The sequence below is a fragment of the Microtus oregoni genome, unplaced genomic scaffold, assembly GCF_018167655.1.
Source record: "Microtus oregoni isolate MIOR12 unplaced genomic scaffold, Mior012 000127F_ref0000509, whole genome shotgun sequence".
Classification (NCBI taxonomy): Eukaryota; Metazoa; Chordata; class Mammalia; order Rodentia; family Cricetidae; genus Microtus; species Microtus oregoni.
In genome coordinates, this window is record NW_024544770.1 from 1,056,006 (window position 1) to 1,074,556 (window position 18,551).

General features: G+C 39.6%; 1 protein-coding gene across 2 annotated transcripts in view; it reads right to left on the minus strand.

Moving 5' to 3' along the window:
- The window catches only part of LOC121444478 (protein WWC3-like), a 109,497-nt gene that overhangs the window by 65,877 nt on the left and 25,069 nt on the right, over nucleotides 1-18,551 (minus strand). For both annotated transcript variants that reach the window (XM_041646287.1, XM_041646286.1), the window contains exons 2-3: nucleotides 6,339-6,448; nucleotides 3,699-3,902 (exon numbers count right to left, since the gene is read on the minus strand). In XM_041646287.1, the coding sequence (XP_041502221.1) occupies nucleotides 3,699-3,902; nucleotides 6,339-6,448 (314 nt within the window). The remainder of the gene's footprint in view (nucleotides 1-3,698; nucleotides 3,903-6,338; nucleotides 6,449-18,551) is intronic.

The window sequence follows — 18,551 nt, forward strand, 5'->3', positions numbered from 1 at the left end:
AAGTAATTAACAGAAAGCAAATCTAGATAAATAGCACTCAGTATCCAGTACCACAGCAAAGAAATAGCTAGCTACCTCCTTGCTTGAAATGATTAGCTGGCATATAGAGACATCCCATGTGGCTGATTGGAGCCAGGTGTGCTATGGAGTCAGCCAGAAGCAGCTCCTAAACACGGTTCCAGGCCCTCTAATGATGCCTATAAACCATCTGTTAGAGCACAGGCATTTAAGTCAACAGGATCACTATACTGAACTTTACCCTGTGGCTAGAAAGAATTCAGTTGAGTCATGACTAGCAGGGTTTTCCTCTTTGTAATCAGTAGCTCAGGTTAAACAGAACACTGAAAAGGCCTGGTGGAAACCCTAGGGACAGCAGCCACTTGATAAACCACTTGGATTAACTCCTAGATTCCATTCATAGCTGACTTTTTCCCTGGTGAGTTGATAGGCCCCAGGAAGCTCCATTGGCATCTTCAGCCTTTTCCTGAAAACAGGCAGGCCCAACTCTGGCCTTCAAGATAGCCTACTCCTGGAGAAGACACTGGGTCTAGAAGGTTACTTCTAGCAGGTCAGGCGATGGAACCTGTTGAACACGTCCTAACATGACTACACCACCGAGTCATCAGCTACCTCTACTGGAGACACAGAGGTCCCTTCAAAGACAGTATCTTAAGTCTTTCTAACTGAGGAAGAAATATAATTGAATATAATTCCTTATTTGCCCAAATATCAAGGGACTGAAAAGCCCATGGAAACATAAAAAATAATCTTGTCAGTGTCTCAACTCCATGGGACATTAAGCAGTGAATAATCTTGCTCCATAGGCTCAGCACCACACTGCTCCCCCCAAACTCACTCCTCCCCAAAGTGAGTACTTTAAGGATATTTGTATTTTCAAGGTCATACACTGCTGAGGCTCCATGCTCAAACCAAACTAAATTGGTAGTTTCTAGGCCATGGCCCATACCTTCCCTTGACTCGGTTTTACTTTTCCAGTCACTGGTAAGAAAGACTGTTCAAGTTTTTCTCCTTTCTTTCTTTTCGAATGTGGTTTTTCAAGACAGGGTTTTCTCTTTCTAACAGCCCTGGCTGTCCTGGAACTCATTCAGTAGACCAGGCTGGCCTCAAACTCACAGAGAGCCACCTGCAGGGACTAAAGGTATGGGCAGCAATGCCCTGCCTCATTCAAGTTTTTCTGACATGTATTCCTTCTCTTTCTTTTTAAAACAAAATTTGATTTTAGATTTATTGATTTTATTTTATGTGTACAAGTGTTTTGCTCTGCTCACATGTATGTCTGTGTATCTCATGTGCCTTTTGTTCATAGAGCTTAAAATAGGGCTTTGGACCCCCTGGAACTCGAGTTGTGAGCCATCATGTAGATGCTGGGAACCAAACCCAGGTCCTCTGCAAGAACAAGTACTCTTTAACTACTGAGTCATCTCTCCATTACATCTAGTCCCTTCTTCTAAATTCAGAATTGAGATTCTTTCTTGGAAACCTAACCAAAACATGCAATAGATAAAGCACATAAGGGTTTCTGGGAAAAAACATAGTATTAAAATGAATCATAACAACAAAACCCTGCCAATATTTGCCTCTTCTTTAGCTACAAAAATGCTAATCATAATTAATTTATTTAATTAACCTTATTTCTGCCATGTAGTTGTTTCGAAGGTTAAGAATTGTTAACTATATGACTTCAGACCCAGTTATAAGCCAATGTTTCAGTTTGGTGTGACTTTGAGGCTCTAAGTCTGTAACCTTCTGATACTATGATAGCCATACATGCTAGGCCATTAAAATATCTCAAAAGAACGAAATCTTACCTAGTATAGTTTCTGGGAGCAATAGATTAGTAGTAATAAATAGCAAAGTAGATCAGCAATATTTCAATAGCAATAAATCAGCAGCAACTGCGCATCTTTTTAAAGTCCAGCAATTTACTTCTAAAGAACCCATGAGTCAAATTTAATTTATAAAAATTGAGAAATTATTCTGAAGCACATAAAAAATGAAAGGAAAAACAGCATACTAAATTTTGAGGGAGAAAAATTTATATTTTTAAAAATTATGTAAAAATTAAGAAAGTTTTAAATCATTAACCTACAGTTCAGTTCTTAAAAAATTAAAACAGAGAAAGGGGTAGCAAGATAGATTAGTGGGTGGGGCACTTGTTGCCAAGCCCAAGCACTTGAATTGGATTTCTAGGACCCACATGGTAGACTAGCCAGCTAGTCTAACCTGATCGGGGAGCCCTAGATTCAGCGAAAGACCCTGTCTCAAAAAAAATATTGTAGAGACCAGTTGAACTTCATGCTCCAGGACTTTTTTTTTTGGTGAAGTTATGGCAGTGTAGATATCAAATCTTCATTAACTCTTTCGAGGAGGAGAGGCAATACTTGTCAATACATTTTATGAAGCCAGTATTGCTCTGTTACCAAAATTAGAGCACCGCCTTAAAAGAAAAGTGTAGAGAAAAGGAAGCTTCTATAGCTCAGTGCTCAGTTGACCTATCACTTTCTGCTGGAAAGTTTAAAAAATAAACCAGTATCTTATGATCAAAAGATAAGATGACTTGGAAACAACACATCATTATACCTGAGTTGCCTCTATTCCCTCAAGAAACATAGCAATGGAAATATCTTTAATTCCTGCTTCAGAAGCAAACCCTTCCCCAAAGTCCTTAGCTTCTAAGCTTTGCACCTTCAGAAGTAGTTGCAATAAAAAAAAGAACACAAAACATATGACCATTTGGCCTTAATTCCATTCTGAATTACAACACAGAAAAAAAGCTAAGATTATATCTTTAGTGGTCAACGCTCCATTACCAGCATCAAATAAAGCAGTGCCATTAGTCATTTTCCCCACTCCCATGTCTCAACTAGATTTTATTGATAAAAACAAAACCTAGTACTACCAAGTTTATATGTTCTCTCCAAGATTATTGACACCCAGAACAATGGTGGCTAGGTATACCTGCACAGGCAATTCTTTTGGGAAGGGTCAAGCATGTTCAAATAGTGACTGATCATGTTACAAAAAGCTTAGTCTTTTGAAACTGAACCTGGCTCCTTCAACACTTAGATGCCTGCTAAGTGTTTGTAAAATGAAAGCCCATCGCTGACAGTCTTTAAACTAACCAAGGTTCCTTTTGAGACTAGTAGAGGAGAGCCTCTTATTTAAGGATCAGAGAAACCTGGATTAGACTGGGTTTTTTCTCCTTCAATGTTCTGCCCAACAAGTCTAAAGCCTAATGATATCTAAAGCCTAGGAACAGCCTTTACACAGACAGGAGATTGACATATTTGCAGACTCCTGGATCTCCCCATTCCGTACTTATGGAGCCATCTGCAACTTTTTCAAGAGATCATTTCAGTCAAGCAGTGTTAACTGCAGCCATCTCTAAGTGGAACCCTCCAAGTAAAATCTGACAATCACGAAATAGGAGATTGTTTCACATCACTGCCTTCAACCGCTTACTTTACACCATTCACACCTGATCTTTCTTTGTTAGTCACCATACTCTAGAATCTGTATACAACATAGACATCTTAATAAATATAGATTGTCTAATAGTATGTGACTGAGACTTTACAAAGCTGTCTCGCCCAAATAAAGCTGACTATGGTTCAGAGAACTCAGCAAAGAGAGAGCCTTAAAGAAACATATTCATTGAAGGAGACAAGTCAACTCACAGCTGGTATATGAGCGGCTATCATCCTCACACAATTTGTGCAGCTGTTGATATTCTTCCTGAGCTAGCTCAAATCGCTGTTGCTTGATCTGGTAGATTTCTTTCTTCGCATTGAGAGCCTCCTGGGCTACAACTAAATACTCCTTTAGCATGCGTTCTTGTTCTCGCCTCCACTGCTCCCTTGGATCTTCAATCTGGGTAAGCTCTGAAATGAAAAGGGCAAAATCACAAACAAGTGAGTTCAAGGTGACATCTGCAAGTTGAGTGACAGGCGTTTTACGTGACTACTCAATTAATTAATTACAACATTGCACAATATGGAAGGTTCTACATCATGAACCTTTCTGAAGAATGGCCCACCTTCTACAATGGTATCAAAAGCTCAGAAAAGAAAATGCTACAGAGATGAAAGGAAAGATAATACAAGAAAATACACATTGGATAAAATGAACCTAAATGAGCTTAGAACTATATAGGGCATTTATAGCATTATTCTTCCAGACCTCTTTAATGTGGGGTAATATACACACTGCTGTCCTTAACTGAGCTTGTTCCTCTCCTCTTCTTATTCTATCTTGACCTTTATATCTCTTGACAGTTGAAATTGTGACATTTCCCACTTCTGCCTTCTCATTCTGCAGGCCTGGGAAGAGCCCAGATATATCTCCAGTTCTAATCTTTCTCTTGAGTTCCAGCCTGTGATTCTCATCTGCTTCCTGACTTCAACTCCTACACAGATCTAAGTAACTCTAAGCTAGTCTTCAGAGCACAGCTCATTCTCACACAATGGCCTTTCACTCTCCAAAGCAAGACCATGTCAGAAAATACACAGCACACATTGCTTCATTCTAGGCTTTCCTTTCCACCATAAGTAGTATCACCTAGCTTCACCAGCTTAGTCACAATGGGAATCAACCTAACTCCTATCTTCAAAGAATTCCTACTCTGAGTTCTCCCTCCCACAACATGCCAGGGGTCATAAAGATATGCTGAAATAGCATGGAGAGCCTCCAATATGGAGGAGTCTCAGAAGCACAATGCTAATTGAAGGAAGCCAGAACCAATAGGGTTCATAGTGTTTGAGCCCATTGATATGAAATGTCTAGGGGCTGGAGAGATGGCTCAGTGTTTAAGAGCATTGCCTGCTCTTCCAAAGATCCTGAGTTCAATTCCTGGCAACCATATGGTGGCTTACAACCATCTGGAATGAGGTCTGGTGCCCTCTTCTGGCCTGCAGACATACACACAGACAGAATATTGTATACATAATAAACAAATAAATATTTAAAAAAAAGAAATGTCTAGAATAGGCAAAGCAGAAGGGACAAAAAAAACCAGACTGATAGGGGGAAGAAAGAGATGGAGGTGAATGCAGGATGACTGCTTAAGGAGGTGGGTTTCCCTTTGGGTCAAATGAGAGTGTTTTACAAATCGACAGAGGAGGATTGCACTGTTTACTTTTAATTATTTTCCTTTATGATCTATGAATTTTACTTTACAGAGCTAAAAAGGTATATTAAATGTTGTCATTTACATACGTGCATACACACACATCCACACAGAAGGAGGGATGGTAGCAGGGAGGGAGGGAATGAAAGAGGGTGAGAGAGAGAGAAACTATTCCAAAGACCTCCTTGGAAACACTCTCCCCACCTACTTGCCCCTTAAAGCTTCCTGACACTTAGATACCTGCCTAGAAGGGTAACAGGGCTAGGACAGTACTTATTCCCCTTCTCTAATCATCACTGACTAGACTTTGAAACAGCTGCACTGCTTGAGGCTCAGAGACCCACATGGGAAAGCTCCACTGCTCCGAAATCTAAGACACAAAGATTTAGACCCAAGAAGTCAGCCCCACAAGCCCAGCATGGGAAAGACCTTCAAAGTTACTAAGGTAAAGAACAATGTGGATCTTCGGACCTATACATAATAAAGCAAGTCAAGGCAAAGCCAAGCTACATGGCCCATGGCAAAATAACAATGACAAAAGTACTGATAGAAGCTAGAATTAAAATGCAAAGAGAGTCAGAAATGGAACCTTTAATTGAGTATTGGTCAAAAAAGGCTGATGAAGATGCAGAACACCAAGAGCAAAGACTAGATTGAATGAGGTACAGCCTCTGATTGTGGGTTTCCACATCTCAGCTCTACTCACATTTGGAGTATGTTCATTCTGTATGGTGCAGTCATCCTGAGCAATATAGGATGTTGAGAAGCAGCCCTAGTTTCCACCCACAACATGCCAACAGCACCTCTCCCAGGCCTGGCTATAAGAAATGTCTCCAGACGTCTATCAGGGAAGGACAATCATGTCAACTTCTAAGAACTTCTAAGTTCTACTTTGCAATCAGCATGAGAAGTTTTCCTGTTTCCTGGATGCCTTGGAAATTTGTTCCTTATAGGAAACAGTAAAACCAGAATTGAGGTACAACTATATGCCTACTTTGTGTATTTAGAATTCAGCTAGAGAAAACTTAGTATACCATATTACAAAACCTTAATATTTCATTGGGCACCATAATCATTTTGCTTCACAAAGCAAGGGTTTATCATGTTTGAGATTATATGTAAAAACCTGAAAAACAAAACAAGCAAAAGAGAAAACTCACATATAGCAATGAAAATGTGGCACTGTACTTACTATTTATGTGGTCCATGTAATAAATTCCAATTTGTTTATCATATACAGTTTCCCATCCTAAAGGAAGTTCATCTCCAACACAATCAGCAAAAGTTAGTGGCTTGGTTATCCTGAAAAACAAAATTGTGAAAACAAATTTCAAAGTCAAGTCAGATGTGAATAATTTTGCTGATCTAAATTATTGTTTCATATGGAATTATAATTCATATTATTTAATTGACAGCTTTTGTCCCAACTACTTGGTTGAAAATTAATTTGCTAGATTTGCTTAAGTAACAATCAATAATAATGTAAGTACACACACCACTAAAAGCATACTGTTGCAAAGCACACTTTAAACACCAGTGAAAACAGATATTGACGATGACCAACCAAACAAGTAAGACAAGCGTCATCTTCCACACAGTGTGATTAATGAGGCCATGGCAATGGAATGTAACTCTTCCAGAATAGGAGAGAACCAGGTTCTGTTCTCACTCCCTGACAAATGTCCTCCCTCACAACTTTCAGTTCCACACAATACACATGAATTCTGCCTTAGGTCTATGTACAAGGTACTTGCAATATTGTCATTCTACCCATTAACAAATCAAACATCAACCACTGCACAAAAGTAAAAAGCCAGGAAATATAACAATATAGTGAGATGCCTTGTGAGTACTTTCTGCATTCCTTATACAGTAGGGATCAAAGATTTCAAAGGGTCCTTTTTTCTTTTCCTAGAGAAATACAGCCAAATAACAATGCCTACAAACATCTCCTTAAAGAATATATGATTAAGAGATCCTCGGCTTACCAGGAGATAGAGAAAGTAAAGGGTGTACCATGGATTTCTTTAATCAGAGTCTCTTCCCTCCCCCACTCTCATGATCATGTTGATTGACAAGCCGGTTTGAGGGCAGCAGCTGTTGTATAAAACAGGACACACCTATAATTGTCTGAGTCTGGGCAGCTATCTCTTTGGTTGTCTCTATAAATGCACACTGACTGGCATGCATGGGAATCTGACAATCTAAATTTCACAAGCTCAATCCTCCCACTTCTTCTGTTCAAGTCCCTGGCTGCAGAAAACTGAAGACATTGAAACTGTAGCCAATCCCGTGAGATTTCCCAAAACTGGTTGGACCACAAAGCTATCTCTTCTAGGATGGTTGAAAAGTTGGTAAAACACTATCAGAACAACACGGATTTCAATGTTCTTTTAATCTTCATTTTAAACATGTGATTTCAAGAAGCTATGGCCAATACTAAAATAGAAATATATAAAAGATAAAATAGTCTGTGGATAGCCTCCCAAACATGGTACATTAAAGAGGAAGAGAATGAGGAGGAAGAATAAGCACAGTAAGAGTCCAACCTATTGCACACTTCCCTGTTCTATTCCACAACACATATCTGAAACAGGATTCACTTCCAGGGGGAAAAGTGTGATGGTATACTTCCATGTTAAACCAGCAGTGGCAGAATTTTGTGAACGATGGGAACAGATCATAGCAAAAATAGTTCTACCTTAACACAAATTGAATCCTGAGTATATCACTGCCATCCCAACATAGTAAATATTCAGATTTAAGCCTAGAGAACCATACACAAAGACAGATAAGTCCTAAGATTATTTACACACAGGATATGATTTAATCAACATATGCAAGTGGGAAACATACCTCTACACAATGGCTGAGCCTAATCCACTTACTTTAGACTTCAGAATTGTTGGGAAAATTATAAGATCCTACCTTTCTATTTTTTTATAAAGAAAATCAAGTTATTCAAATAACAATTCCATACTCTTTGCTCCTGGAGGAAACTGAGTGGTACTTCGGTCATTTTGATGAATTTCATCTTGGCATGTTTCCTGATTCCACTTCCTTTCTATGTCAAACATTAATTCTTACAATCATACATGCTTGCTTTCAATGCAAGCGAAAGAGGAGTTACACCTCTTGGAGTTCAGTTAATGTCAAGAGCAAGGCCTCTTCAACCACAGAAAAGTGATGAAGTTCTTAAAGGTGGTCTCAAAAGCCATAGCACCCACCACATTTTCCCAAACCATTGGCTTCGAGAAAAACCACTAACCACATTCCAAAGATGCCTATGTTACTTCATCATGTCTTTACTGTACAAATATCAAAATGATGTTTTTCTGCCAAAAAGGTGTTTGTGGCTAACACTACATGAGGAATAAATATATCATGTCACATGAGTTATACAGCTTCAGAATCTGATCACGTGTCTGATGAGGATATTGCTGTTGGGCACTGTCTGGGATTTGAAAAAGTTATTTTGGCTGTTGTTAGCTAAAGAGCATGTTTCCTGACTTGTTAGGATGAGATTGAGAACCACCTGTGACAGACCTTAGATTTGATTGGGAAACACCCAGCATCAAAAGCAAGATATCAGTTTCCATCCTGAACAAATGTCATGATCTCTTGTCTTGCCAACTATCAAACCTCACTTGGCATAAAGACACAGACTCTCCCTCAAATGTAGTGACTCTGTACAAAAATGCACACTACTGGGCTCCAGGTACAGTTTAGCAATAGAGTGTTTCTCTAACAAGAGTAAGAACCTGAGTTCCATTCCCAACACACACACACACACACACACACACACACACACACACACACACACACACACACACATAAAAGTACACAGCATTGAGTTTTCTAGGACCTGGCCTGCTGTTATAGTCCTACCCAAGACAAGCCCATACAAAGCATTTAGCTCTTTTTTACTTCAATCACTATACAAACACAACTTCTATTCCAGGTAGACTCTGTCTGAATGATTCCTTCCTACCCACCCACCCCTGCAAAAACCATTCACACTCCAGTTTACCACCTTGTCCTCAGTCTTTCCCAGGCCCATGATTATAGCTACTCTCCCATTAGTGCCCTGAAAAGATCAGCTTCTTCCCTCATAAATCATTAGCAAGGATTTGTCCAACTCCCAAACCCCTTCTGCCTTGGAAGCAACTTCCGTTTTTGCCCCATTGGGCCCACTAGGAATGAAACAGGACTCAGAGCCATATTTACTGCATTTCTATACATCTTCCATGGGCATGTGGTTAACTGTTTAGCCTCCTCATTCCGTCAGAGCCAAGCAAAAATCTTGTAAAGGAAGGTGGCCTTTGAAACCAGCAGGCAGCCCAAGACACATTTGTTTTCCTCTGAGACAGTCCTTCCTATCCTCGCTGAGAATCTCAACTACAATAATATCCATGTCTCCAGTCCCAGAAAAATCAGTCCTTTTCATCTAAATTACTCCAAATGCTAGGTCACCCTTCACAGTCAGATTTCTTTTCTTGTATTTCCCAATGAGCCCAAGATGCATACCAAAGTTCAGGTTAGAGAATTCAGGTGATTTCAGGTGTGCCTGGTACCATGTGTGCAATTTTTTTTTAACATCTTCCTATATGGTTTTGAAGCTATTGTGTGTAGAAAGATGCACAGAAACTCTTCTCAGCACAAGGCAGTGTGAACCAGAAGGAGAAGCCAAAAGGTGCACAGCAACTTGGCTAATATTTCATTTAAAAATCTGTTGTGATTGTGTTATTTTATCAAAATATTAAGATGGAAAAATGAAACTGTTAATGTTAGCAGATGACTTGTATGAACTTTATGCAATTAAAAGAAAAATGGAAATTGCTCAGTATGTGGAAAGGCTAAACTTTTAAATAACATCCGGACTCAGCCGAATCCAAAAAGAAGAGGAGAGATTATATGGAACCGAACAAAAACCTTAGAAATAGGTCAAAGACTACGTGAAGAAGATAAGGCAGAAGTTGACTTATTTACATCCTTTTCACTTCTAGACTGGAGATCCTTCCTTCCAACCTCCCCCAAGGCCATGAAGTCTTCCACTTTTTCCATACTTACATACCAAATGGAAGCAGGGAAGGAAAAAGTAGAATAAGAACCAGAAAGAAACATCATGGTTTATCAGCAAGGGAAAGGAGACATTGAAATTAAAAAGAGCAAACTTCAAAACACCAAATCTGAAGACATCAAAAAAAAAAAAAAAAACACAAGTTTTGTTTTGTTTTGTTTTGTTTTGGATTTTTCGAGACAGGGTTTCTCTGTAGCTTTTGGTTCCTGTCCTGGAACTAGCTCTTGTAGACCAGGCTGGCCTCGAACTCACAGAACCCTTTGTTGAAAAACAAAACAAAACAAAAGGTCTAAATGTCTCAGGTTCTCCAAGACACTCCTTCCTATGTGACAGTACTATCCAGTGATGGACATCTATGAAGAGTATCATGAGTTTATTTATGCCTAGTTTTATTTGTCTTCGACTTTGTTTATTTATACTTAATTTTTTTTTTACTACAAATGCTGTTTTTTAATACAACAAAGGAGATAGGACTTCTAATACTGTGATTACATTATCTCTAAGGGGAATATTTCTACTTTGAAAATGTTATTAATTTTCATTATATTTACTTTTACTGGTACAAATGCTGGGCATACAATTAAAATTATATAAAATAATAATGTATAGAAAAGTACATTTCATTTTTTTACAACTCTTACCCATTTCCTACATTTTTTCTATGAAACATGTTAACCAATAAAAGTAATTGACTTGATTCTGAATGACTCAATGAAGGGGAGAACAAAGTAACGCATGTTGGCACATGGCCATATTCTCTGTACTGGAGAGACTGAGGCAAGAAGATCACAAATTTCCTAACCCTCTCCCCCTTCTACTGAGCTACTGAACCTACAACCTAAAACCTTCCAGTAAAAGGAAAGTATATTACTACTCAGCTATATCCCTAGCCCGTGTTTCTTAATATTTACACTGAGGATAACCAGATGAACCTCATGGGATCATGTTGGCTGACTGTGGCCTCTTTGGTGGTAGCTTGGAGACCAGCAGGCACTTAGACCCTTCAGGCCATCTCACTTCACCAGCACTTGCTTCAGACTGGGTTGCTTTCTTTTTTGTTACAACCAACATGGTTGTTTCAGTCACACGTTTCTTCTCTCACAGTTTAGAAGGCTTCAGTCTCAGCTGGTTGGCCCATTGTTCTCTGACCATTCTCAGAGGTTTGAAGATACCTAACATGGTTACGCAGATCTGCTTTACTTTTTTGAAGTCTTGAGAGCATGTCCAGCCTTTTGATATTGCAATTGTCATCTACCAAGTTCAAGCTCTTAAACAATGTAATTAAATTACAAGAGTGAATAAATAAACCATGAGAATCTCATAATGTCCTAAGTTTATCATTTTGCATTGGGCTGCATTCATAGCTGTCTTCAGCCACATGTAGTCTACAAAGGCACAGAATGAATATATCTAGTGGGGGGAGCTGCTGCCTTGCCTTTTCCAGCTCCTGCAGCTGTAGTTTGTGCTCCCCCTACTCCTATTTTCAAAGAATCATTGGTGGAACAGCCCACTCTCTTTTCTGCTTTTCTTTCCCATTAACAAGGAACTTTGTTATGAAATGGGACCCACCAGGAAAACCACTCCATCAAAATATCTCTCACTGAGTCACATTTGTAAAGTCCCTTTGGGCACATAAAACAATACACTCACAGGTTACAGGTATTAGGACATGGACATCTTCACAGCCATTGCTATGCCCATTATAAGGCAGCAACTGAGAATGCAGCAGGGCCTGAGGGAGTAAGCCTAGAAGCCTACACTCTCCTTTCCAGCCAGGCTGGGCTCAAGGGACGAGCCTATTCCACACTAATCATATCAAATTATAGAAAAATAGAGGCCAGTAGCAGGAAGTGGGGGTAGAGAGCAAAGCACTGATTCTGTACACATTTTTGTTATCAGGAGGCCAGAGAATAATCCCTTGCCCTTGAACTACTCTTTCCAGTCTCCTGGAACAAAGTCATCTTTATATTTCCAACGCATGCTTGTTTTTAATACGCTATTCAGAGAGGACACCATTAATCTCAATTTCAGTGCCAAACCAATCCCCAAGAAATTATAATGACTTCCTTCACCTTTTCTAAAATGCCTGGCTCCCAGTATATTTCGAAGTCCACCGGAACTTGGACACAGTCTGTTTGTGGTTACTTATGTGGTGAATTCAACTGTGTGTGCTGTTCTAGTTTTTTCTCCAAGTTTTGGTGGCATAACATTTATACTCCAGAGCCAAGGTTCTCTCTCACTCAGCAGCAAGCAGCAAGCAGCAGATTTCTGGGGACATTGTTTGTCCCCAAAAGGAAGCTGCAATGCTTCTTTAGAAAGATTCTTTGAATGTCTACCAATTTTTTATTACATTTATTTATTGTGTGTTTGTGCACATATGTATATGAGCATTCATGTGCCACAAAGAATGCATGGAGGTCAGAGGACAGTTTATAGGAGTTCTCCCCTTCCACTATATAGGACTTGACAGATCAAGCTTAGTTGTTCAGACTTGGGACCTGCTAAGGCATCTTGCCATCCCTGTCTATCAGTTTTATATAGCAGGTACTATGGCACAAACCTGACATGTTAGTTCTGAAAAGCCATTTGTAATACTCGTTTAAATGCATGTTTTAGACTCAAATGTTTATTGAAAATATGAATAAAAATAGAATTGGCACTTATTATCAAGTTCCAAGTCTAGAATTTAAGGTGAGGAGTAATATTACTCAGAATTCAGTCTAACGATTGCAACTGACATGCAAGGCCTTAATGAAATGTGAGGGTCCCAGTCAGCTACAGATCCTTAGATCTGCTCATTCCTAAATGAAAATTGTGAATCCTCCATAAAAATATGAAGTCTTCTTGACAATAAGAATTTTTAAAAGTAAACACAGTTAATCTTTTCATTGTCACTAACACAAAACTGTCAGGGTACATGAATAAACTAATGGACTAATCTGAAGAGCAAATGGCTCCTGGATCTTCCCTCAGGGTAAGGAATTGTGCACAGCTTTTCATAAGTGGCAATAACCCAGTAAAAACAAATGAGAACAGATAATTGGACGCAGCATGCTCCTCTGCACAAACATTTCACTAGCACAATTTCAAGAGACCCCCAGCCTAAATGGCTTCTGACAAACAAAAGGCACGTCATCAGATCTATTTCACTGCTTTGGTGGAAAGAAGCTGTGATAATTCGTGATCCTAGAGAAGCTAAATAAGAAGAACCTTCATCTGGCGATGGATGGAGATAGAGACAGAGACCCACATTGGAGCACTGGACTGAGCTCCCAAGGTCCAAATGAGGAGCAGAAGGAGGGAAAACATGAGCAAGGAAGTCAGGACCGCGAGGGGTGTGTCCACCCACAGTAGACAGTGGGACTGATCTAATGGGAGATTACCAAGGCCAGTTGGACTGGGACTGATGGAGCATGTGATCAAACCAGACTCTCTGAATGTGGCTGATGGTGGAGGCTGACTGAGAAGCCAAGGACAATGACACTCGTTTTTCATTCTACTGCATGGATGGGCTTTGTGGGAGCCTAGTCTGTTTAGATGCTCACCTTCCTGGACCCGGGAGGAGTAGGGGGAGGGGAGGGGATGGAAATTTTCAATAAAAAAAAGAAGCTGTGATAATACTCCATATCATACCCCACCCACAAGTACCTCCCATCAGGTATATATGTTTGCTGCACCCCTACCTGCAAAGCCATACACTGTCATGTTCTGTAGGACACAGATTTCCCCAGTGCAACAATCCAGCAGCAGTAACCTAGACAACAATGAGGGCACTAAGAGAGACATACATAGATCTAATCTACATGGGAAGTAGAAAAAGACAAGATCTCCTGAGTAAATTGGGAGCATGGCGATCTTGGGAGAGGGTTGAAGGGGAGGGGAGAGGCAGGGATGGGAGCAGAGAAAATGTAGAACTCAATAAAAACCAATTAAAAAGTAAAAAAAATTTAAAAGGTAAAGGTAATAATTTAAAAAACCCTCATGTCACAAAATCCCATTGGGAAGTGTGCCAGCCTGGTCTACAAGAGCTAGTTCCAGGACAGCTAGGGCTGTTAAACAGAGAAACCCTGCCTCAAAAAAACAATACAAAGAAAATGGTACTGCTCCAACAACTGAGCTAATATTTAAAGGCTGTGAGTATCTGAGTACTTGTTACTCAAAATAATAGGAAAGAAACCAAACCATGATATGCATTTCTTGAGAACATAGAAAAGCCACACTTCCCAGTCTCTTTTGCCTGGGTTGGGCTACATGGTTGGGCTTTAATCAAAGAAATGTGAGGGGAATTCATGTATTCTGGGCCTGCAACATAAGTTTTTGGCATAATTTCCATGTCATCTCTCTTCCTTTTTCTGTTGGCCAAAAGCAAAGGAGTAGGTAGATAGCAGAAAATGTCCAAAAGATTGGTGAGTCACACCATGGAAGAAGCCTGGATGAGGATCACAGGTTTAGAAACCCCTTCACCATTCATACTGAGCTAACATGAGCAAGAAACATCTATTTCATTAAGCAACTGAAATTAGAAGACTAAGAAACATCAGTTTCTATATTTCTATCATGGCCAACGCTTCTCACTTTTCAATATTTTCTATTAGTCCATAAATTTCTTGAATGAAGGGATGCTATTCCTTGGGACTCATCTTTCTTAGCTGGGAGTTATATGATGAACCATCTCAACTGATTTCAGGAAAACAAACCTTGGGGGTGGGGAAGCGGTAGATGATAAGAAAAGTGGGACTCCAGAGACCAGGATGAGTTCTTCTTTGGACATCTCTGTTTTTAGGTTGATGTGTTCCATAGTGGGAAAAAAAAAAGACTACCAGAGCCAGGTAAAATATCAGTGAAGACTTTCTGTATCCTTTTTTTCTGATTTGCTACTGACTAAGCCAACTTCAGACACATTACACGGCTTCCTAAATGCATGTCTGTCCATAAGAAAGGAAGTACCAAGAGAAGACAATCTAGAGGAAAGATCTTGGCAAGACGTTCTATCCTCCAGCAAAGAATAAATTGTCCTAAGACAAATCAGTAGAGAAGGCATTTAGAAAAATTCCAAACTTCCCAGACCAGCTCCCACAGCTATCCTATTCAACTGGTTCTCAAACGGGTTCAGGCACGAGTATGATGGAAGTGAGAAGATCTGGGATATGCCATCAACTAACACGTGGCTGAATGTAAGGTCCCTCAATACATATTTTATTGACTCACAGGCATAGAAAATGGTAACTTTTTAAAAAATGAAAGGTGAAAAACTATATAGTAATGCTGTTGAGCCTGGATAAATTACTCAATTCTACCTCAGTTTCTTCCGCTTTTTGGGGTGTGTGTGTGTGTGCTTGATGAAGCAGAAAGACAGAAGCTCATATCAAGGCTTCTGAAACTTTTTCTATACTCCATAAAGATTTATTTTCCTTCTGTATTATTTTTTCCTGTAAATACTAGAAGAATGCCATTATTATTCTGATTTAGCAGCATAATATTGTATGAGTGGAACACAGTTTAAAAGCAAGTTGACCTCAGACCAACCTGCCAGTGTACCACCCAAAGGAAACCACACCCAGAGAAGGCCCAACCAATCCAGTCACAGTCACCCAGCAGGAGCAAGGAAAAGAATTTCTCAGTAAGTCCATCAAGCTCACATTCCACAGATGACATAAAAATGTCTTGTTCCCCTGGCTGTAATGATATAAAAACTAAGGTGAAATAAAAGCAAAATTCAGCCTAGTTGGTAAAATTATTTCCCTAGGGCAGTACTGTAACACAGTGAAAGCCACACACTTAATTTTTAAAAAGTAGGTTCAACTAATTGCAAACGTATATTTTACTTAACTCACTATACTGAAACATTTTATTCTTTACGTACTGAAAAATACCGTCATTTTAAAATGTAGTGACCATAAAAACTGTAAATTGGATGCTTTACATTCCTTTTTGTATGAACTCCTTAAAAGCAAGCATGTCCTTTACACATTGAGCTCTTCCCATCTTAAGCTCACCAAAAGCAACTGTTCAGGCTCTGATGGCTTATACATACTATTCTGGAGACCTCAGCTTTAGGGTGTCACCTAACTTCTACAATTATTTTTTTTTATGACTGATGGCAACAGAAAACCATCTGACTGGTGTTGGGGCCCCTAAAAACCTGTCCTCTGCAAGTCCCTAGTCAGAATTAAAAAAGAATCAGGTTTCAGAAATCATAAAACAACACGCAGGGAACTCTTGGTTCCATTTTGGCTTGTCGTCCATCTGCTTCCCTAGCAACACTACCTCCCAACTCAGATTATTCTTTCTCTCTGCCTCAGTTCCCACTCACTCACATACTGTTCATATGCATATGCCCCTTCTAGGCTATGATGTAGCTTCCTCCTGTCAAGACTCGGCACCTGAGTGAAGTGTCTTTCTTTGGCTGGCTTCAGTATTTGCACTATTCTATGATGTGCCTATTTACATGTCACATCTTCCCTAGTATTGGTGCCTTCAGGGCTAGACTGGCATCTCCTCCAACTCTGACTCAACCCCAGTGGAACTCTAGGGCATGCCTAGCAGGTGCTCTGCTGCATATACAGGATGAGTCAGACTTGATCAACACTGAATACAGCCTGCCACCCAAAAATTGTTATCTACTGCAGGTTTGGTGTTGTGTTTATTTGGTGTTGGTCTCAAGGGAATAAATATACTCATGAGCAGATATGAAAACATGACAGGCTAGTCTCCAAATTAGTTGTGAACCTTCATCCTGAAGCTCCTCTTAAGCCCCAGCCATACCTATAAATGTTCAGAGGAGCCCATGTTACCTTCTGGAGGTCACATGCGAGTATTCTTTCCTGAGCCTCAGAGCAAAGAAGATGACCCCCAGAGAGATCCCCTGGCATTGCACTTCATTCATCAGGAAAGGTGAGGAAATGATGACACCCAGGAACGTCAGGCTACTGAAACATACCTTTTCCTAAAAGGAACCAGAGGCAAGAAAAGAAACATGGAGAAAGTGGGAAGCATGTGTGTGTTCTAAAATGCAGTTGTGACAACGGTCACAGTTGTAAAAATAAAGCTCAGCAAACCATGCAAAAACAGGTGAATGTAATGGAATCTATACCCTCCCTAAAAGCCGTTTTTACAATACACATACAAACACTGAGATTCCTATTGAGTGATTTGCAGTGGTCAGAATGAATTTCAGCATTCAAACTCCTACAAAACACTCAAGGGAAAAAGAAACAACAGAGAAATCTAGATTTATCATCATCTCTTTTGCTTTAAAGCTGTTATACGCTCTGGCTATTTGATCTGCAAATTCTCTGATTAATTAAGTTTCAGAATATCTTCAAAATATCTGTAAACATTAGCTCAGTACCTGATTTCTGATCCAGTGTCTTCATTCAGCATGTTAACTCTATAGGGTTCTCACACCATAGTCACAACCCAAAAAGGAACAATTAACTACAGTAAAGAGGTCCCCGTGGTGAGATGGCTCAGTGGTTAAGAAGACATACTGGTCTTGGAGAGGGCCCAAGTTTGGTGCTCATCCCAAAACCCAAGTTGGGTGGCTCACACTCACTTATAACCCCATCTTCAGGAGATATAATGCCATATTCTAGCCTCCAGGGAAACCTGCACTTACACGTGTGCCACTGTGCATGTACACACACACACACACACACACACACACACACACACACAAAACCCTTAAAAATATCGGAGTGTATAACATTTCATAAGGATTTTATGGTGCATAGTATGTTGCAAGCTTGTATTTCATTTGTGTATGTGATGTAAAAATCATCCTCTTTTAGTAATAATAATACTTCAAGGATGTATTTAATACAGTCATTCTTGATACCCACAGTGGGTTGGTTTCAAGATCCCCGTGGGTACCAAAATACTTGTGTCTTCCAGTCCCTCACAACAAAATGGCACATATAGCATTTGTATACAACCTATCCACACTCCCCCCATTTACTTTAAATCATCTCTACGTGGCTTACAATATCTAATGCAATGTAAAAGAACTGTAAGTAGTTGTTATCCTATATGATTTACTGGGCATAATATCTAAATGCAATGTAAGTAGTTGTTATCCTACATAGTTTACTGTATGCACTCACTCCAAATGCAATTTGTAAAAAGGTTTTTAATCCAAAGTTGACCAAATCAATAGATTCAGAACCCTCAGATATATACATAGATGTGCCCAGTCATATAAATGCTAATGCTAAGGCATTTATATTGGCATGAAATCACCTACAACTATGGCCCTGACCGGTTTACAACCATCTCTACAGCCAGACTGCTGAGGCTCAGCCAAACAAGAGAATTTTTCTTTCATTA